The sequence below is a fragment of the Anopheles maculipalpis genome, chromosome 2RL, assembly GCF_943734695.1.
Source record: "Anopheles maculipalpis chromosome 2RL, idAnoMacuDA_375_x, whole genome shotgun sequence".
NCBI lineage: Eukaryota > Metazoa > Arthropoda > Insecta > Diptera > Culicidae > Anopheles > Anopheles maculipalpis.
The window spans coordinates 10,573,124-10,596,628 of record NC_064871.1 but is presented as its reverse complement, the minus strand read 5'-3'; the positions used below and the strand labels follow the sequence as shown (position 1 = coordinate 10,596,628).

Below are 23,505 nucleotides of genomic sequence, written 5' to 3'. Positions count from 1 at the left end.
CATATTGGGAGCGCGATGCAATTAAATAAAATATTTTTTAACGAAGCACATTGCGCGACAGACAATATAGTGCATACTTTTGGTTCCATTAAAGTGCGTAAATTGTTTGGAAGATTTTTTTATGAAATAAACTGCATGTATACGAGTCAGGACTAAATGGTTGTCTATAAAAAATCTTATATAATGTACTTGCAATTATGTGCAGCCTAAGAGTAGTAGTATTGATATTAAAATTTATGACAACTTCTATTATTTGCTTAGTATTAATTTGAAGATGTTTAAGAATGTGGATTTTTTTTTAAATTTAGTAATGACGGCCAGGCCGTATTCCTTTAAATCTAATTTTATACATTTTATCTTGCTTAACAATTCATTAAACTTATATCCTATTTTGAGGGTTAACATTTTCTTATCCTTCAATTCAAGTACACCTTATCCCGGGTTAGTTCGGTAGTGGATGTTGTTGCTGCCATGTATGGTTCTGTTCTGTTGTCTTCTCCATGGCCGCTAAAGGGATAGCGTCTCTTTGGAGCATTGTGCCGTGGAGACTGTCAACTGGCTCCTAAGAAAACCCCCTTTGTTGTGGATACTCCTTGGTGTTCACCACTCCATTTCGTTGCTAGCATTTGAATGTTGTGGCTGGCGGCACCACCATCGGCAGAACGCAAGAGTCCGAAAGCCACTAAAACCGCTTTGTGAAGCTACAGTAGCATCTAACTCACGCATTCCGCCAACAGTAAAGCCGCCAGTCACAACTACACGTCTTCCAAATCTAATTCAATTGGTTCAGTGATCTAATGTTGTCGCAAAACGCGTGGAGCTGACAGCCACAATAACCGTGTAAGGTTGCTGAAGAATCGAACCCATACATTCTGCCAACGACAAGGTCGCCAGCTACGACCTCAGATCTCCTAAACCAACTTTTATCGATACTGGGGCCGAAATAGTGACCGGCGCATAACGACGCCACCGTTGCGAACGTGTAACAAACAAAGAACAACAAAAAACTACAACAAAAAACAAATAAACATAACAAACTAGAATCTGCTAATAGCACGATAGTGCGAACAATCTACGGGAAGGGAGAGGGGAAGGGATCAAAGGTCGAATCCCATCTCTTTGGCGAAGAATCCGCGCTTATTCGTAGTTCTTCTGTCCGAGGATATTGCGCATCGGCACCTCCGGGGTTGGTCAAGAGTCCGGGTCTAGCCGTATCGAACTCCACACACGGTCAGAGGATGTGGTCAATGTCGTGGTATCCGTTGCAACAACTACAAACCTTGGAGTCGTCGCTACCTATACGTTGAAGATGTGCATTCATCGCAAAATGGTTCGAGATAAGTTTCGACATCATGCGAATAAACACACGATCTACCGGGAGCCCGTGAAATCCCTCCGTGATGAGGACGATCCTCCCGAGATCGTCCTCATCCCACATGCTCTGCCAGTGGGCCACAGCTGTTGTGGGGTGCGAAGAAACTTGTGAGGGGGAATCGACCTCACAAAAATGCTGCCATCAGAGGCACCTCGTTTGGCCAAGGAGTTTGCATTTAATTGCCGTGGATCCCGCAATGAGCAGGCAGCGATATAAGCGATATTTGGAATGCTTTATTGAACAAAGAGCTTAGAATATTTAGCATTTGTTGTATAAAGTAATCAGAGCTCTTTAGTGCCTCGACAGATTTCAGTGCTTTGACAGCGCTGAGGCTATCAGTAAATATAAAATACTGGCGCTTATAATGAGCAATCCGGAAAAAATAGCAGCCAGCTGAGCTACATATATAGATCATGGCTGTCTAAGCTTGTGGAAAGCTTCGGTGCATGTGTTAAATACACCGAAGCCCGTGCCCGTCTCCGAAGAGGATCCGTCTGTGTAGAAGTGTTGAGGATTTGGATAGCCATACTTTTCAACAAATATGCTGGGAACTGTTCTCCAGCGAAGATCATTTAGAATGTTCTTCGTGTCCTCTCGCATGGAGGTGTCGACTACTAAAAGGGAATTTTAGGACTCTGGTAAAATGGCGCGGTTTATTGCTCTAGTGGTTCCAGGAGTTGCCTGAAGAGATACTAAATCATGATATAAACTCATGATTTTGCACTTAGAGCTTGTCTCTAGTAACAAGCGATTTGAAGTTTTCAATCACCAGTGGGTTGGATACTGTGGATCTCAGTAGAAGACGAAGTGATAGCTGCAAAAAACGTAGTTCTAGCGGCATCGCTCCGAGCATCACTTCTAAGGACATTGCATGAGTAAAAATTTGGGTTTCGAAACGACCAGAAGTACAGTCAGCTTTCTTGAACGTTTTTCACTGAGCAAACTAAGTCTTTCAACTGATCGCCTTTTTAATTTCTCTTTCTTTTTTCTTACTATTTCCCACTTCTTTTTCTGATAGAATTATCGAATATTCCAACTCCTACTTTGTACAATCATTCAAACTGCATGAGTTGTTTGTATGTACAAGGTTTAAAGAATTTTATCTGAATGTTTCTCGCTCCATTTGACAGGGTTTAAAAATTGCTTGACAATATACAATTTTTTGCATGGTATTTTTCCATGGAAAATAAATATTAGCAGGAAGAAGAAAAAATCTGTAAAATGCCGTAATGGATAACATTTCGCATAAATCTCTTCTTAGAAAGCTGTAGATAGCTGGATCACATGAACACGCTTCAAACCAAAATTATTAAATAAATTTGATAACAAGACTCGATCGATGCAATTTTGTCTAATTAATTAAAGACGGCTATGTAGTGTCATGGAAACTGCGATATGAGCCACGTTAAAAAATACAAAAATACGCCCGAAAATTAATTTTCTTCCATTGCCGTTTTTAGATATTTTTATGCAAAACCATTTAAAATAAAAACTACCTACGAAATGGCATTTGAATGGCATTTGATATTGAACATAACTTCATCATTATTATCAAAACAGTAAACATTTTCTTCCAAAAAACTGTCCTTATTGCTCTCTCTCTCTCTCTCTCTCTTTCTCTCTCTGTCTCTCTCTCTCTCACTCTTTCAAACAAAATTCTCAGGCGCCTCGCAAATTAATCCCGCAAACCATTTGTGCTGACTAAAATAAATCGCTCCCCGCACAAGAGCGATGCACAACAAAGCATCCCGGACACTGGAGAAGTAATTTATTTTATGCAACCCACTTCCACACTTTGGCAAGCGGCCGGCGGTCGAAGCGAAACCAACTTTTATTTATTTACGCAAAAGTTTTGCCGGCTCTTTAATGAGATTTGAGGGGTTTCGGCACTCGGCACCACGGTTCTGCCATGCCGGTAGTGCGTCGTACAAAGGATCGATTAAAGCGAACACACACACACACCCACCAGCTACATCCTGGAGAGTGTTTTTGGAGGCCACTCTGCCCCTGGTAATGGTGCAAGGTGCCTCGTAAATGTGTTTAACTTTTCTCTCGACAGTCAAAAGGAAAGGAAACGAAACGATCGCTTGAAGGTTTCGGGTTTCGGGAAATTTTCGGTGCACCGTAACAGGCCGCAAACGCTGCTGTGTCAGTGATGGGTGTTGGTTGGCGTGGCGAAAGTCGCCACTATGTCGGGTATTTGCTCATTAAAGTTTTGCCGGGTGAGGTTTTAGCTGGAACGTGTGATGGACGAATTACACAGCTTTCCAAAACTATTTCCCCAGGAAATGCAATAAAATTTGAACAGCCATCGCTTCGGTGAGTGACGAGCGATTTGGTCCAGTTTTACGACTGATGCTTAAAGTCCAGACGATGAATTTTTCATTGATGCAATTGATTACCATTCCGTGGCATAGTGGTTCCTGGTAGGTGGCTTCAGCTGATCACTGCAAAATTATTCGTGTCTTGCAGGGAAACTGCTCTCCACGTCCACATGCCGGCATTTTGTTAAGTTAATGTTCTTAGATCTTATAAATATTACACCGGGAGTTTGCTGATTTCCAAACATCGTTAAAATTTTATCCTGCCTGTGCAGGAAAAGGCATTAACCGAGATAGTGTCGTTCACAGTGTTTGATCGGCTATCAAGTCGATCCATAGTCGGACGTGTTTTTTGCCGTTTAAATCGAAACTTCCCTCGGGGACATTCGTGGGCTGTGGTTGCGGTCTGGTGTGGACATTGGTGCGGTTTCTCCGGAAGCTACAACGACAACGTTTTCCCAGCCACTGGGGAGTCATTAGGCTGCTCGTGATTGTGAAGCAATCGTGCTCGACGTTAACATTACTTGAGCTTCCTTCGAGTGCTCTCAGCAGATGTGTGTTCATGTAGAAGTTTAGGTGAGGATGCTATTGCCACAGTGCTTAAGTGTGCTGCTCTGTAAGTTTGATTCTTTGGATACAACAGTAAATAAGCTTGGATCAAGTACGGAAACGGACTGTCCAAAACAAATGTACTTGACACGTTCAACTGTTTCCACGAAGGAAAACTCTTGCTACGTAAATAAATTAGTCAGATTTTCTTCGTTTTTTAGAAATAGAGTTCGATTTGAGGAATAATCTAGATTCCATATAATAAAATCCCATTAAAAATCTACATAAATCCCTGTTCCAATCATTATTCCAACAGTTTCTTTTCCCCCGTTGGTAACGATGGCATTAACAAACCTACTTGAAACGATATTTTGCTCGTGCCAGCGGACGATCGTCAACCTCATACGCCATGGGGCAATGACAATATTGCAGGCGGCTGGCACAGAGAGTCAACTTATACCAGGCGAGCGATACAGGCAATGAAGCTAATATAGTAATGGCACGAAAACGTGCCATACACACAACGGTTGTACGTATGCAACGAAGAGGGTAAGGCCAGCGAGACATTTGTGACGTCTATAAATACACGTTTAATGTTCTGCTTCCTGCGCGACCGGGTTCTGCTGCGCTCTGGTTCCGTTGCATATTTTACGTTTTTGCAGTTTAACATGGGCGACATACAGCGAAACCATATTTTTCCCCGGGAGCTCTGACTTGCAGAACGCAGAACGTTTTCTGCCTGGTTCTGTTTGTTTATGGGTGTGCGAGTGTATGTGCTGGTGTGCGTTTTTTTTCTCGATGTTTTTCAATCGTTTTCCATGTTTACGGACGTTCGGATGTCGCGATGGAGTGCATCATGCCTGAAGGAACGAGCTAGCGAACGGTTGAACTGGTGATTTTTCTTTGCTTTTACTTTGTGCAGCAGTTTCCAAGGTACGGCACAGACATGTGTTTATTCCCCGTAGTGTAGAAAAGCAATGTACACGAGACCAGTTTTAATGAAAGAGACAGATTATCTGCTACGTGCAATCATCGATACAGGAAGAACTGACTGACTATCCGGATGTGTGGCTAAAAATAAGTCAAAAAGGGGCGTAGTAGATACTTTTTTGTAGCACAGCCGATCGAAAGCAAATGAGAAAACGAAGAAAGTTAGATTTCTTGTACGAATAATCGATGTTATAAAAATGAAGTCTACAACGAAATTTGTATTCGTAGCATGACACATTTTCATACTGATTTAAAGTTTATTTTAACTCTAACAGTCTCTACAGTTCAGCAGATTATCTGAAAACGATCTTTATTCTTTGTTGACGTTCGTCCCCTGGATTCAAAAATATAAAGCCAGGTAGCAGTGGTAACTAAAACCCGCCCACGGAGTTGCATTGCATACAAATAACATCGGTCTCCTGTGTACTTTTATTGGGTCATTTTGGTTGAATTCTTGAATAAAGTTGGTAATACAGCGTACATAATATCGAACATAACATCACCCGATGCAGATGGATGATATTCAACATAACCAGCAACAGGAGACAACAAACTGTTTTTGGGTTTCAAAACAGCAGAATCATTAGGTTTAAACGATTGGAACTTTAAAAAACATAATTGGCCAATATTGGATCTTATCTGGATAGTACCGTGTCCTACAGAATGCTAGAAAACGTTGAAGAATGACGCAAATCTAATATCTGCTGATAACCAGTGGCAGTTCCAGTTTCTTACAGGCTCTAGGTACAGTGATGGCTAATAATAGTACTAACGATGGCCCAGAAGCGCTACGATAATCTAGGCTTCTTTCGTGAAGTTACTTTAAGACACAATTTGGGCCTCTTGGTGACGATATAAGTTGCATTGGCGATATAATTTGCAGTTTTGTATTAGATCTGGCTATGGATGTGGATTGATTTTGATGTTATTTTATCTAAAACTTAATTCTTAAGTCTTAAGGAGACTTTCCTTAATTTTCTGTTTAAAGCGACTTTGAGTTTCTAATACTTTTTTCGCCACTCTGCTGTCTGTACAACTGTACAGACTGTACTATTAAAAAAAGCCTTATGTCTTAAGGTTTCAAGCTATTAGTATATGCTCTTAAAGACCTTTTATTGAAGCTAGAACATCAATACTAGTGGTGGGTAATTTGGATAAAAAAAAACGGAAACGCTTCCGAAAGACTCCACCAATTTTGGAAGCGGCTGCGGAAGGTAGGTGCAATACCCCAAGTTCAGAACCGTCCGGAAACGTCTGAGCCGTCCGGGGCCGTTTGGAGCCGGTAGTCGGTAGCCAGGGCCGTTTGAAACCGATAGTCGTCAGTCGGGGCCATTGAAGCCTTGAGAGCCGTTAAGAGCCGTCCGGAGCCGTTGGAACCGTCCGAAGCCGTTAGTCGGCAGTTCCAAAACCGTCGAATTATCTGGGAAAATGAAATGTTGCAGTGCTTCCATTCGTCCATGATACGGTGATAGAACCTACATTGGCGCTCTCTTCAACAACTCTGGACGGTTCCAAACGGCTTCAAATGGCTCCGGACGACTCCGGACAGACCGAACGGCTTGGCTCGGAGCCGTGGGTCCGGTTCCGAGAACCCATCACTTATCAACACTTAAACCTTACTTGGCCTTCAACCGTATCTGATGTAATGCCCAACAAGGCATAATGTTTTGGTGTCATTCACCTTGTGCCAAAAATCTCATAACTCATGCCATGATTTAAGGCTGCATAACCATTTTTCTTTCCCCTTAAAATCAACAATTTGTTGCCTTGATATGAATTCTCTGACTTATTATTTCCAGTTTCTGTTTGCAAATCATGTGCAAGTTTTTGATAATATTTATGCACAAACCCTTTTTCCCCTCACCTTAATTTTGATTCCGAAAATGAAATTTCGATACACAATCATGCAAATAGCTCAAAACTGCCACAACTGGTGTACGAGCCACCAATTCCACAAACGCTTCCACAAGCGGCAAAGGTGAGCAGTAAGTTTAATCGTTTATCAGCTAAACTTTTGCGTAACAGATGGGCAAAGAACCCGTGTCCTATCGTATCTCTCTCGGTATTTTGTTTGCGTGCAAAAAAGTAAAACATAATCTATGGCTGTACAATAAAAAACACTCATGCTTGGTTTATGTGTTGCACTCTTCGCCCTTGGCAGGCAGTTTTGGAGGGGGATGAACTGTTGCACAGTGTATAAATGCTACAAACCGGCAACCAATTATTCAAAACGTGTAAGGGCGTTAGAGAGAAACCTTCTGGAAACAGGGCTTATAGTGAAATTCTTTCAATTGCACTCGACAATTTCCTGCGCATATTCAAATTGGGGGAGGATGCAAACCGTCCGCCCAGCATCCTTTTCCCCAAGTGTGGCGGCCCGTCGTAAAGTAGCGAATAATTCTGTTCATGCTAAACTTTTCAGCAAACTCGTTAACACCAACCCCATAGGGCAAACTAATAACTAGCAAGATCAACATGTGCAACTTCTTCCAAGCGAGAATGCAACACGATTGCATCCCAGGAAAGGGTGGGAACAGAACCAAAAAAAAAAAAAAGAGGAACGAACTCGAAGAAAAGAAGCTTTGTCATTGCGAGCAAATCATGTTTATATCCCCCGAGCAAAAGCTTCACCATCTTGTTGTGCTACGGAGTTTGGGACAGCAACCGTTTCTTTTTTTCCTTCTTCTAGCAACCCTCGTTCACCCAGTTTCAAGCTCCGACACAACACACTCACACACACACGCTTGCAATTTAAAAGCAGGGTGTTGAAAGTTTTGGGAGCAAATTTTTCAACTTGCCCGTGCCAGGACCGTTGTGGGTGCTACAAAACCGTGTAAAGGATTTCAGCGTGTAAAGGAGGATGTTTGGTTAGGGGACGCGCAACACTTCCAAATCCTCATCACGTAGTTTGCACACTTACGCAAAGATTCGAAACGACGCCACAGCACATCCCTGCAGATTGTCTTGTTGCGTTGCGAGGTTTTGCTAGGGCTGTATCGCCGATTTTCTTATAACTAAGGATGTTAAGTATTCCAAGTACTTCTATTGGAAGTGTTTAGTTTGTAAGAATATTGCTCCATTATTTTAACTCTAAAAGATGCCCAATAGTACATGCTAATAGCATGGAAAATGGCGAACATGCCAGCTGCCAAAGTTAATCATAATTCTTCTATCCGTTTGTGCGTGGGGTTTTCTGTCCTGACGCTGGAAAAGTTTAACGAGCTGCCATATAGTACTGTTGTGCAATATTGTTGTGGGAAGTTCCTGAAAATACTTGTATAATGTTACATGTCCAGGAAATGACGGAAAAAAATCTAGTTCTTTTCAAATAGGTATAAAGTTTCATTTCCAGCAGCTGTTTTCGTGGAATCACGATGATGCAGTGAAAATGACAGGGTTTTTTTACAGATATTTTACAATGTTTGTTACTAGCTAGTATTAATAAACTATTCCCCATCATTTCCAGCGTTCGCCCACCACATTCAGCTCAATCAAAGGGCTGTCCATTACTAATTCTACGCCATGTTCATTTGTGACCGTGAAAACCAATACGTTGAGCAGTGTTGAGGAACCAAAAAAAAAAAAAAACAAAAACGGCAACACAAACAGCATTTATAATTATAAAAACACCCTTGCGGTGGTGTGTGGTGGCTCACTTCACAAACAATTCGGTCAAATCACGTCCATGTTTAATTAACATCCCGAATCCGGTTCATATCATCTGTGGTGAACAACAACTTTTCACTCGCAATTGACACCACCAGCAGTAGTAGTGGAGTATGTTTTATGTGTGTGTGTGTGTATTGTACGCTTTTTTGTTTGTTCCCTTTTTGCTGTAGTAAAGTTTTGCTGTGGTTTAACATTACGCATAAAACTGAAGAAGAAGAGCAAAAAAAGCCCAAACGAGCATAACCTTCCAACCACTCCTGGCAAATCATAAAAATGATCTGCCCTATTCTGCTACGGTGTGTGTGGCAAACTGCTACGGAATGGCGTAATTATTTTTTATACAGTTTTACGCACTCTACACCATAATTTGCAGAGAGTTACTGACCACGTCGCGTGCTTTTTTTCTTCTCTGATTTTTCCAGTAATTTCTCTTTATCGAGATCAACACAAAAGTCGCCCGAAGGGAAGCTGTTCCTTGGCGTTATGAGCTGTTTTACGCTGCATCAAAAGGGTGCTCTATCTTTGACAGGGTAATGTTTGGAAACTTTTTCGTAACGTTGGTCACGATAGCACACAATCAGGTAGCAAAATCTTTCAAAAGAAAGAAAAAGCACACAAAGCACAGCACAGATGTTGTCGGCAAAAGTTGAAAACCGTCTACTGACACAATCTTCAAAAAACGCCCACACACACACACTTCACCGTTCTACTAGAGGCACCACAGCGCGGGGGATGTTGCGTTGTCAAGACAGTAAGCGTTACAAAACAATAAATAACGCTACTCCCGAGGCAATGCTCTTATTAAAAGATTGTACTTTTATCACAGCCGAAACGATCCCCCGTCCGAAGACACACTCGACTCCTGGTGGGTGTAAATTTAAATAAACAACAGCAATGCGAACAGTTTTGAGAGGCACGCTTCGGAGAGTTCATAAAACCGCCACACCGAACGATGGCAGCGGAGGAGTCAATTAAAATCACTCGAAAATGCTTACATCGGCAGGCAACGGTTTCGGTCCCGGCCCCCCCCCCCCCACCCTTTGCCACGCCGTCACCACGATCGATGGAAAATCTCCGATCCCGTAACAACTCGCCATTAAAATGCGGGTTCCCGAAGAATCCACATTCTTAAAGCAGCCCAAGCTTCGCCTATCGTTGTGTGCAGAGGAAGAAGCAGCATCCCACTTTCGGTCCACTGGCACGTCCGTAATGGGTGAGGTTTTATAAGTTCAATTATAGCTTTTGCAATGAGTTTTCGCCAAGTCATATTGCCGGCGAATGGGAGGGTTGCGACGTACGAAGAAGCCACATCCTAACTCCTGACCTCAGGACGGTGGTTACGAGGTTCGCACGATGACCGTCGCGCGAGGAGCGAGAGGAAGTATCTGTCGGAGGGTAGTGCTGGTGTTGGTTAAAATCCCAAGCACACGAGATGGTTTTTGTGATGCGATGGAAAATTCTTTGTTTTACTTTTGCCATCATGCCGTGCCGGGGATGGTCGACGCTGGGGTTCAAGATGACTCGTGCTTGTGTGTTTCTAAGAATGGTCATAAAATGTGGACGACGCAACGGCTTCGGTGGGTTGCATTTGCAGCGTAAAGCGTAAAATGGTGCGCTAGCGTTGTGTCCGCTGTCAATAAGGCCATGGAGTGTACAGAGCGTACTTGACACTTTCCATGCGGTGATACCCACGGCCCAGTCAGAAGGTCAATGGTTCGTGATGGTATGAAGGTTAGCTTATATTGCCATTGAACAAGCGAGATTCGAACGTTCGAAATCGACATTTTAAATCATGTTGAATTTTTTCATCACGTAGAAAGCTGAGCATGAAGTTGAGGGTCGTGAACAAGAAATTGACATCGTGACTAGGCTAATGGTTTCGGGTTTAGATCATTAGACCACTGTGATGTATGAGAGTTCAAATTAAATTTCAATTCGAGTATATTAACATTGTTTCCCTCAAAACTAAGAAATGCTTTTAATGCTTCAAATAATCCTAATCAAGCAGCTCTAAGAGAATAAGAGCCTAGGTCGAAGATAGTAGATGGGAACGATAAAATGATAAGGAACGATTTTATTCAAAGCCGTGGAATGTTGAGTCGGCACGGCATGTGAGATTAAATGGAAGAGGACAAGAAGGAAACATGTTGCAACAAAACAGTGGAGGACTGGAAGCTGAGTAACCGATTCTTGCCTACATAACTGGGAAGTGCAGAGCGATCATGCGAGCAGCAAATATTGTGAAGAATCTCTGCTCGCTCTAATGCAGAGTAGTACCTTAAAGCACAGAGGATCATTCGTAGGCAAGACGCTTCAATACATCAAGCGTATTACGGACTCTGATAAAAAAGAGTCCCTAGACTGACGGAAGAGATTTGACATCCGAACGACAAGCAATGCTACTTAGAACTCAGGTTCAATTTAACTCTAGTCCTTATAAAACTTGCACTAAGAAGGTCAGATCGACTGGTATCGTAGAAGATGCCTCGTGTACCCGGGGAGCAATGTTGGGGGAGTTCAAACTGGATAGAATCATTGACGGCGAATTCTCAAGAACCATCAACGCCTATCATGAGTTCAAAGTAGGAACGAAATACGAAGAATTCGAGTCTTTCTTAAATAAAATCAGAAACCTATTTCTGTACATAAAAACGGAAAATTATAAAAGTGTAAAAATGGTTCTGCTTAATCCCTGCAGAGCAATGCTCCCTTTCCATTCCGATAAATAAGCAAACCTCATTCTCACATATCACCAATCCTGTCCTTTCCAGCCATCGGTTACATTTCCCATCCGGTATGAATGATGATGCATTTCTCCACAAAAAAAAGAAACCACACACACGTTGCGATGAATGTGTGGCTCCATCGCTCGGTTAACTTACCGATCACGAACCGACCAACCGCCACGGAACCTGCCCGAATAGGGTTTTGCAAAGACAACGTTCCAAAACCCATCGTTAGCGGTTAGCGGACGAGAGACCAAAGATTTTCACCGTTACCGTATACTGGACGGAACGGAAATCCAATCGTAACGTTACAGCTGGATTTTATAACCGGCAGCGGCACAGCAGGAGCAGCGTATGCGGTTTTTGGTAAACTGCAAACTTTTCCCCTTCCCATAAGTTTCCCCCCCAGGATTCCACCAGCAGTACGCACTGCTATCGAGCGAGCATAATTTTCTAGCAGACCGAAATGACGATGAAATTCGCGTGCACAACCATTTTCCCTGGTAACGGAGTCCGCGACCCATCCCCGCAAAATGCCCGTAGCCTCGTGTGTATTATGGGAATGGAAGGATCGTTTGGAAATCCATCTCGGTTTTTCGCTGTGAAATATCACAACCTTCGCAGCCGACGTCTTGTGCCATTGCGCCGTCGTTCACCGTCATCCAGCGCACAGTCACGAAGGATGTCGAGCCGGTCGGTTCAGAATTTGGGAACCTTGTAACCGAGAAGTTTGCCCAGTTTTGTTACTTCGCGTTCCTTGAGCGCTTGCTTGAGCGGACCCTTTTGCTGCCGACGGCAAACTTTCCATCTGTGGGACAGAAATCGCTGTGTGTTTGTGCGTGGGTCCACCAGAATGTGCCCCCTCGTCTCGGGGCGCGTGCTGGGGCACGTTTGAAGTTTGAACACGCGCGCGTGTGCATTCGTCCGGAACACCGCACCGAAACAAGCAACCCGGCCGTCACAAAAATCCTTCTCCTGCCGACGAGAACGACGAAAAGGGACGAAGAAGAAAAAAAAAGGCCAACAGGGTAGGCAGATTTCGTTTTTTACTTCGTTCTAAGACTGCTCAGCAGGTTTTCGCAGGTTTGACCTACCGAACCTAATGTGCTTGGGCCAACCGGTGAAGCAACTAGATGGATGATTATTCCTTTTTCTTAGTTTTTTACACTGCTCCAAGATGTTTCCTCTCGTTTGCTGGGGTACTTTTCCGCTGCAAACGTTTCACCCTTCACAAACATACGCCGGGACGTTGGCAGGACTGTGGGCCAAGGGTTATTTTAACAGGAACACACTTTCCGTTTGTGCCCGTTTGCGGTCGTTTCATGTGCTTTTTCTTCGTTCATTTTTTTGTTGTTGCGAGTTGCAATTTCACATCCAATCCTGTGTGTGTGTGTGTGTGTGTCTGGTACCTATGTACCTGTGTGCGCATGTACTTCTAACTAGAATTGTTTTAGTTTCATTTTCTCCATTCTCCTTTGGCCAAGGTTTCTTGGCAAGGCAAGTGACGACATTTTCATACCAAAAAAGTGTATGGCGATGTGTGTGTGTGTGCATTTGCCTCGAAAAAATGAACCCCCACGGATAATGCTGAAGTAAAGCCGAAGCGAAAAACTGGTGGAAAACTCGGGCGGGCGTAAGATGAAGCTAAACAAAACGGTCGTGTAATTTTCACAAACAATTTAGTTTATGTGCTAGCGTTTTTCCTGGCGCAAGGAGGGTTTTTCCCGTGTACGTGATTTTCGTTTTTTTTTTTTTTGGCTGTGTGTGTCTGGTTACGTAGCGCGGTGGAGTAGCCTTCAACACGTCCCCCAACCGCCAGCCAACTGTCTCGTTCCGCACGTTAGAGGCTCGTTAGGCGTGGTAAAAAATTGCTCAAAAACGATTCTACATCCCTACACCAACGATTTCTTGGGGAGGAGGATTTGGGTATCGGGGGCGGGTGGGAACGTACTGTTAATGGAGTGTTGCATGTGCGCGGTGTACTTATGATGTACACACCGTGTCATGCGGCTTTCCTCATTCATTTAGCCTTGGCAACGTGGTGCCTAGGATCGTCAGGCTCAGCGCTACGGTGATGAGCCTAGTAGTCGTCGTATCGGTCACCGGAAATTCACATCCACCGGCACAAAGTCACACGTGCAACTTTTGCCTGTACGGGTGCGTGTGTGTTCCTGATGAAAGTGAGTGGTCGTACTTGGTGCTCTCAAGGATAGCATGCCCACCCCATCCCGGTGGACCATGAATTCAAAAGCGACGCGATGACGCTCTCACACAACGCTGGTGAATGTAATTGCAGACAGGTTTCGCAAGCCTTCACACAATATGTGGACCCGGGCACGAACTTGGTGGGAGCGTAGCCGGGAAAAGCGTAGATAATGTGCTCCTTATGATGAGCCGATGAATGCTGCAAACCAAGCTGAGCTGAAGGTAGCCTCCGGGTAGCGTCATGACAAAAGTCGCAAGACTTTGCCTTTCTGCGTTGAAAGCGGGAATGTGGGTGTGCGCTGTCAACGCAGCAGCAAAGGGAGAGGCGAGAAGGACAAAAACAATAGCTACGGGTTTCATTTTGATCATGTTAATAGCACTGAAAAGTTGCTGCTGCTGGAGTTGACGTGCTAGCTGTAAAGTGATGCTAGTTCGGGGCAAGAAGCCGGAGCCATGCGACGATGATGATTCTGATGACGATGATACATATAATGAGCGTGCTACAGGCATCATACACCACCACCGCTCGGTATACAGAGGATGACAAAATGTCACTTCACAGCATACAAGCCATAGAAAGAGGAACCTTTCCAAACGGAATCCAGCGATGCCCGATTCCCGGACATCTCTACTGTAATGCACCACAAGAGCCACTGTGCTGTGAGTCGCTAATCCTTGTGTCATTAAATCAATCCGTATGCCAACCATGAAGACGATGCTAATGCAATAACTGTCCTTGTTTGAACATACGCCTTTGAAGACGGAAGATGGTTTCTTCTCTAATTGGTTGAATCTGCCTCTAATGGCAACCTTGGCTGTTCATGCGAACTGAGCATCAAGCAAACTCCCCACACCGCTCCGAATGTAATCTAAAATTTTGTACGCTTATCCAGCCGAGTTGTCGATGATCAATTAAATTAAGCAAAATAAACTGTCCCACATGGCGTCCATTGAAAAGGTGGATCACCGCACCGTCACCCGCCAGGCTGACACATCAATCTCGCAAGTGAATCGAGATTTATCTCATTTGCGGGATGGTTTCGGAATCGTTTGACCTGGCTGGCCAAGCAAACAGAGGTGATCACCCTCTTTGTTCTTGGACGGAAAACTTTTGCCCAAACTTGCTCGGTTTGGGGGGTTGGGCGGGGAGGGAGTGTAAATTTATTTTTCCTAACCTCAAACTGCTCTCTGCCGGTCGGTACACAAAACCCCCAAAATGCACCTTAGTAGCGTGCAGCTAGTGCAGTCGTTCCAGGGAGTTCCTCAGTAATTAAAATGCCTTCAATATATTTTACTCCACTCCCGCCCTGCTCCTTACACCAATGTACATCTGCACAAACACTGTGGCTTTCAGTGAATGTACCACGTGTGTGTGTGGAAATTCCTACAAAAGCAATGCCGGCCAGACTTGGGAGTAGTTCCTTACACAAGTAGTATATTTAATTATGGTACGGATCGAGATCAAAGTTTTGGTTCATTTTCGGCTCAGGGAAAATATTCGACCCATTCCCAGCCCCGGCAAGGGTTGGTCGGGTGGGTGTGTTACGGGCATCACGGTGTCTTACCGACTCACTCCATTATTTCGGTTCACTGCCCCAGCTACGGTTTTCCGATTGGATGGCTGGCATATTTGTGTGTGTGTGTGTGTGTGTGAGTGTGTAAAAGTAGGTCCTGTTTGAATTTATTTAATCCATGCCTATACACTACAAACACTTGAACGCCATGTGTTTTAATTTCATTCTTTTTTTCCCGTAGGTTTTCGCAGCATAAAAAGGGATGAACTTCGCCTCATATCAAAGGTCCGATATTCGGTGTGTTGCTTTGCCTTTTATGTGAGGAAATCCATTCGACAACAAGCAGCTTTAACTGGGGATCAAACGCCATCGTCTTCCACTGCCGCTTGTAATTGGGAACCGTGCGGCGTATGTTCTTTGGCAGTTGAGCGTAAAATTAGTTTGCATAATGCAAACAACTTTTGCCATGAGTGGAAAATATACGGGTCTCGCACACCAACAGCAAACTCAACACAGAAAAAAAAGCACTCCAAACTTGAGTGTGCTTTTTGAAGCATTTTTTCTGAATAGCGTTTTCCGAGAAGGAGAACGTACCTGATGGCAAGCATCAGCATCGCCTGGTGAGTCGTTGTAGTTCAGGATCGAAGAATTGCCCTCGCTCCCATTTTCTTTTTGCACTTCCTAGCTCCCAGCAGTTCCACTTATCCGCACATCTTAACAAAACAAGCGAATCGTGACAATTAAGCCAACTAATGAAAGCTAATGGATTGACGTGCGGACGCACCGAACACACCAAAACCGAAAACCGGACGAAGCCAATACAATGCTTGACAAAGCGCAAGAATTGCTTTGCATAAGTCATGAACTTCGGAACTTACACCCGTGCCCATAGGTGCCAGAGTTACTGACCACAGCAAGCGCATCGTCGGGCCGAGGGGCATAGGGGGTTGGGGAACGGGCGGAACTCATAACTAATTTATGCTGCCCATAGACTGTGCTCAGTGTGCAACTCGGCTCGTTTAACAACGAACGATATATCCTTTCGGGTGAGTTCGACTAGGAACGTGACGCAATGCCGAGCTTTGTGTGTGTGTAAGCACCGGTGTAGTTGTGTAAGCTTTCCGGCTGCCACCACCCCCGCCCTTCACGAACGGACAAGCAATTGTTTCAACGGGCAGCTCGGAAAGGATGGAGTCAACGGAATTAAGAGCCGAAAATAGTCAACTTTTTCAATCGGAAATGCATGATAGGCATCGAATCCGCTTTGCCAGTCATTAGCAGCATTGTTTTGCAGTAGTGAAAATAGTTCGAAAATAGGTGTAATAGGATGCATAGGAGTTGTTTTGTTTATTAATGTAACGACCACCGTTTACAATGGAATTTAATGTGCAGCTTATAGATGGAAGTTTTTGAATGGTAAAAAAGTGGCTTTTGAATTTGGTTAAATATTCAATTTGAGAATTTAAAGGGCTTACAGAGCTTTCTCATATTTATGGAGCACTTACGAGCAAACGCTTATTGTCATCCGTTGCATCCAATGGTGTTGTCCGTGCAAAGCTTCTTAAATGAATAAAGCCAGTACATGCACGGGTAAATCCTACGATCTATCGGTGGTAGCATATTTTTATCCCGGTTCAAATGAAGCTATGGATGGAAATTTATGATACAACCCAGCATCCGCTCTTCATACACCACCGGAAAGCCGGCTTCAATTGCATTTTAGAGCTGAAACAAAACATGCATAGATCACAATTGGCACACCCGACAGGCTAATGCTCGTGACAGCCCCATTCCAGATCGGATGGGAGTGTGCGCTGCTAAGCATCACTAAAATATGTGCATTTCGTTTCCGGCTGATGCTGCCCCAACCCGTTTTAGCACAATCCGAGAACACTATTTCATAATAAACTACTACACTGGCAGAAAGAGAGCGAGAGAGAGAGAGAGAGAGAGAGAGAGAGAGAGAGAGAACCAAAACCGCCAGACAGTGTATTGATTTGTGCTGGCAAATATCACTAAGCTTTTACCCTCTAAACGAGAACCTGATCCTCCGGTTCACGGTTCGTTTCTCGTTGGGACTCGGTGGGTGTGCCCTCACCCTCCTCCAGGGAGGCACACCCTCACTCTTCCCTATTCCACGCTACGAGCGAAAAGAATGTCCGATAGTCGTGGCAGTAGCAATGATACTGCCACCAGCAGCTAACATAACCCAACGCTTTGGCAGCAGGAGAATTGGGGACTGTCTATTATCTGCCACACAGGGCCAACCGGGCTTGAATGCAACCAGCTCCATCCGAGTCACGGATGCACCGAAACGAGGAAAATGGGGTTGAGCGAAATAATGCAGCCGTAATCCCGGACCAGCTTGGAATGTGTGAGAAAACCTCGTCGTAGATTTATGTTGCGAGAAAGTCGACGCAAAGGCTGCTGATTTCATCCACAGTGCAGTGGCAACAGTCAGTCAAACATTGAAAGGCCGTAGATTTTTATTATATTCAAATGAAGTTAGTGGAGCAGTAACTTACGACCTACTTTGGCCCGCTGCGTCTGGGGTTTGGTAGGTTTAGCATCAGATAATGGACGATCTAAATTTTGAATCCTGGCCATAAATTTGCCGGTGCTGCACCAGCTTGAATGACACCGAGTGAATTTGCTGTCCATTTAAATACATTTCATTTCCTGCACTCTAAAAGGAAACACACACACACACACACACACGTACAGTTTGAGGCAGAGAGAATCGGTCGGATTTTAAGAAGACTGTGCTGTTTTCGAGTTATTCCTTTATTACAGTGCGTAACACAAATGTGGTACAACAAAAAGGGTGGTTGGAACAAGAATTAAAAATTGTTTGTAAATTTTCCCTTATGAATTAAAAATCGTACCACTTGGGTCCCCATATTTTCGATTAATTATTTGAGAAGTATTAATTTCTATTATTCAAATTTAATCTAGAAAAATAGGAATATAATGGGTAGGCGATGGTGAAGTAAACAACACAGCCGATCTTCACACGGTAGAGTCGGGGCTCAAATCTAACCTGGATCATTTCTATCATTAGAGGGGGACTGGCTGTTCCTTTTCATCGTAATTAACCGGTCTAGTGAGTCATTCGATGGGTGGCGTGAGCTATTGGTCATTAGTCTAGGAAGAGGATTTCTTTCGGATTTATGAAAGATCCCCCAACCATTCTTCCTAACATCCCATAATTCAAGAACTGAATTTCCCCTTACCAGGTTATGTTTACGGTTGCTAAAAACCAATTTCCATCAATTTTTCCAATTTTGAATTTTGATAAAAAAGCACATCAAACCTTCTTCGTCTTGGCTCTATAATCTTCTAAGGTCACATCGGCCATCGAATGGCTTACTCAACTTACCGATACCACGTAGATGGAACGTCAGTCCTCACTACGGGAGAACGGTCCCTTGTATTATATGAATGACACTATTTTCTAGTTATTTCGAAACGTATGCATCGTTGAATAAATTTAAGATTTTAGTTTTTCGATCTGCATTAACAGGACTTTTAATTTTTCCATGTCATTTTCCTTCATGAAATATTGCAAATGCATCTTCAGCATCAACTTATCAAACGTGAAATTTTACTGCATTCAAATGTTCTTAAATTTCTCTCCCCTCATCACAGTGAGATGCGCTTGAATACATTTTGCGTTAACAAAAAGGACGCAAACACAGGTAACGATCACAATCATGATCGTGTAGAAACATAATCCAGCAAATACTGGTGTTTCCCTTCCATCCCATCGGTACCGTGGTCGGAGCAAAATATTATTATGAGGCTCGTGTCATAATTCACGACAGCAAAACATAATGCGATATTCATAGTTCATGCACGAGAACGATGAGTTTCACGAGCCGGGCCTGGCACTGCAGCGAAAGTACTTGCGATGCTATAAACCTTTCGCTGCTGCTGTGCCCATGGTTTTCGGTTCGTGGGTTAGTATGAAGGAAAACAAAACAACAAAACGAACTCCACCACAACCCTTCTAGCAAGGGGAAAGCGAGAGCGAAGAGATCGTCTTTCAGCATCCCGAAACCAGCCTCACTTCACTAAACAACCAGCGAAAAACCACTCGCGAAACCACCGGAATCGACCAACCATGTTCTAACCTAGCTGTTGGAAAGCACAAACAAACACACATACACACGCAAACACGAAAGCTCGGGAAAAACACCCCAAGTGAAAATATAAACTCGCGCAAGAGGGGTACTCCCTTTCCGTATCGTTGTCGTCGCCAACAACCGACCCGAAGCAACATTCATTATTTAAGCTAGCTGTTCTGTGGTTTTTCATACGCCCGGTAGCCCCCCCGAAAAACTCTCTTACACGCCGTGTGGAGCAAGATACCCGCTCCATTGGGAAACTTTTTCTCTCCGCCACCATCACCACCGAAGGGCGAAACGTTTCCGCGCCACACCGACCAGATTGATCAACAATTTCCCATGCTACGAGAACGGCCGGTGGTGAAAATCTGCTTTTTGTTGACGATTCACGGTTCCACAGCATTCCGTGTGCCCCTCCGCGTAGTGGAAGGTAAAAATTATGCCAACATTCGGGCTTTCCTTCTTCCTCTTCTTCTCCTTTTGCTTCTGCTTCTTCCGGTCGTCATTGTTGTTGTGGCAAGTTGCTTACAGGATAAAGTTTTATGCTAGCAGTAAGCAACAGCTTCTTGGAATGGTAACTGTCCGCTTTTAAGGGAGCTGGGAAGCTCGATTTAAAAGATGGTGAACCCAGCAACGGGTGGAAAGTTTCCGATGGGCCAAAAAACCAATCACTTTAAATGGGCTCAATCTTTACGATACGACGGTCCAGTGGGCTGTTTGCAGAAATCCTTTGCAGAAAGACTTTTTGCTTGCTTGAGAAGAACAATTTTGGACGAAATGAACTGTTTTGGTTGGGAAAATTTCCATCATTATGTATGCATAACATTTCGAAAACCAGCTCGTACCAGCTCTTCAAAAATATTGGCCCTAAAGCAGGCTTTGGCTGGTTACCCAGCCCAGCTAGATCACAATCCGTTGATTTAACCTTTCACGAAATTTCTGTTTATCCTGACGTGTGCCGTGCCACATTTATTCGCTAATGTCAGCACACCTACATCTCTAGCACGAGATCTAACATTTGGTGTCCGTCGTCATCGTCGTCGTCGTCGTCGTCGAGAAAACCAACATTGGCAAGCGGACATCAAAAAAAGATTTCCGCTCTCGCTGCTTTCCATCCACTCTTGAATATGGCCCCATTTTTCTGTGCTCTGCCAGTGTGCTCTTTAAACCCTGTTTCCCCAAAAAAGCACCAGGCATTCCGTTTGCAAAAGAAGTCATCAAAAGACACGGCACGAGAACCAGGTTGCGAGCATTGCGCGGCAGCTGAAAATATTTCAATGTTAAGATTTGCACGCTCCCGGCATATGTTGGCATAAATCATAAAGTTTCTGCTCGCGTGTGCTCTCACACGCCACTGTACGGCGGGGAAGGGTATGGATACAGTTGCTCTTCCCACTAGCCGAGTCCCGAGTCCCCTTTTTTGCCAAGATTTACTGTTTACATCGGAGCTGCTTCTTGAGAAGTTCAAAAACAACGCCTAAATTTGAAAACCTTGCCGAGGGTGCTCCGTGCAGCGTAGTAATAATGCGATGCGTAAAGCAGTGTAGAAATGAGCATTGGGTGTCCTACAAACGCTACACACACATACACTAGTATCGTCCCAAAAAACTCATTAAATTGTTGTAGAAGTTGGAAGTACAAAAATAGCACGGATAAGATTTATGCCTGCGTCGCTGATGTGGGCAAGCGCTTGGATACCCAAATATAAACTGGTCAAATCGAACACGAGATGCTCACATGTTTTTGAGAACAAGCGTGTGTATGTGTGTGTGTGTGTGTGTTGGGTGAAGAAAATCTACATATTTATGCTTTCAACTCCTTTTTTTTCTCTCTTGAACCCTGCGGGGATTCCATTAGCTTCAACTTCCACTCCAGATATTGATAAAATGGCGACCAATTTTCGGACATTTCCATACCCACCTGTCATGTCGCTGTACTACTGTGTTTGACAGCTGTCACTTTAGGGGGAGGGGGAAAACAAAAGAAAAACGTCACACACACACGTAGTACACCTTCGGCAAGTGTGCCCACTTCTTCGATAACATTGAATGCCAGAAAGGAAATGCTCATTATCGCAAGCGAATCCACAATAAAAACGGGAGCAAGTTTTTTTCCGGCCCACATTATTTGCTTCCTCGTTAAGAAGCGAACAAACGCCGTGCCCCGTGGAAAGGATGAAAAATGACATTAAGAAATTCGATTCCAACACAACAGTGGCTCCCATTATAATCGTACCACATTAGCGTACGCAAGTGATCGCAACATAATGCAACGTAATGTTTTGTGGGGCTTTTTCGGCACACACACACAAAAAAGGGACTGGTTAAGAAGACACACAACATTCTGCTCGCTTTCTTTACATCATTACCGGGGCCGAACCGCATGCCACATCTTTTGTACCCCATGTCCGCCTCGGGGTGCCAAATTGATTCTTGGAAAAAGCCAAAGTGCTTTTCAGGTTTGAAGCAAAGAGAAGGCAAAACAAAACAAAAATGCTCAGCATAATACAAGCGCTTCCGAACGCTATCGGTCCCCGCCGGGGGCGCGAAACCGAAATCAATGGCAGTCAAATCAATCAAATGATGACTGCGTGCGCGCCCGCCATTGGCACATGTCGATCCGGACTGACAGGACAGGAGGCACAAAATTCATTTACTACTCGTCATCCCATTGCTGGCGGGCTGATAAAACCCTCCGCGCTCGAGAAATGCTTTGTAACTTTGGCAAGAACGAGATGGCCAAATAAAAGAAACCCAACCAACCATTTGCAACTCGATATTGTGCTCGTTTTCGGCATCTTGTTCGAGTTTTGCCAATTTAATTGAAATGGTTGCGGAATGTTCTCCGCCCCGAAAAAGCGGGATGGATCATCACATTTCACTCGTCACACGATCAAGACAACGAAGGATGTCGTTCTCCAGTTCCCCCCATCCCTCCCCTTTTTTTTTTGGTTGTTGGGGCGGGCAATTTGAGGGTGAATGCGTATTTCGGTTTAAAATTTCCCGAGAACACATGAGAGAGTTGGCGCTGTTGTAGACAAAAGACACACACAGTTTCGCATTCCACAACCATTTAAATCGAACCCCATAAATCCATCCTTCCAAACTAGGGCTTCATTTCTGGATGCCCTTCAGGGCCGACCGAACGGATCCAATTTTCCGATTATATCGCAAATACCGATTTCGATTCCCCGATTCGGGTGTCACTGAAAGACATTGAAATTCCTCGAATATCTCAACACCCGGTTGAACTCGAATATCTATGAACGGTTGCAATCGATCTCACGTGATGGCCAAAAATATACATATACATCTACTTACTGTTTTTCTGGAACTGCTCCGTATCGTCACATCCGGTTTTTGTACAAAATCCGGCGCACAGTAGCAGGACGGCGGTCCAGAACAGCTGCCACGAGATGGGTCGCCATGGTTGGTGTCGGCCAACGGTGGCATTCCGACTCCGGCTGCTACTGCTGCTGCTGCTGCTGCTGCTGGTAGTACGGTACGGTGGCCACACTGGATCGGATTGCACCAGCCGCCGGCAATCACTAGCACTGGAAGACTCCGCCACATCCGGCGCTGACGGTGCGCACGGACGGAGCAGCATCGGTTCAAGCACACCGTTGCCCGGCCCGGCCCGTAACGTTCTTCGGTAGCTTTTGCATTTGTGATGCTGCTGCTGTAAATCGAGCCGCTTGTGACATCGATACATCTTTAACCGTGATGGATCGGATTTTAACGAGCCACCGTACGTGGCGGCATCGCGATCGGATGGCGACATCATTTTATTTTCGCTGTCGCCCGCTTTAATATGCTTGCTTCGCTTTACCACAACCACGCCGGCTACCAGCTAGGTGGAAATTTGAAGGGGGAGGGGGGGGGGGAATCACTTAATGCCAAACCCTTGTCACGCGGTGGAACTAGCGGGGCAAAAAAAAAGCAATCACACGACTCACTTTTCAACACTTTGATCTTTCGTAAAATTTTCAAAACTATTTTTCCACCTTTTTTTTTCTTGCTTCTTCGCTTT

At 44.4% G+C, this 23,505-nt stretch overlaps 2 protein-coding genes across 4 annotated transcripts in view; both read right to left on the bottom strand.

Moving 5' to 3' along the window:
- The window catches only part of LOC126556960 (hemicentin-1), a 72,301-nt gene extending 49,033 nt beyond the window's left edge, over positions 1-23,268 (bottom strand). For both annotated transcript variants that reach the window (XM_050212540.1, XM_050212541.1), the window contains exon 1: positions 22,797-23,268. In XM_050212540.1, coding sequence (XP_050068497.1) covers positions 22,797-23,259 — 463 coding nt within the window. In that variant the 5' untranslated portion in view covers positions 23,260-23,268. The remainder of the gene's footprint in view (positions 1-22,796) is intronic.
- The window catches only part of LOC126557911 (protein fork head), a 251,822-nt gene that overhangs the window by 157,225 nt on the left and 71,092 nt on the right, over positions 1-23,505 (bottom strand). The gene's annotated exons all lie outside the window — the stretch shown is intronic.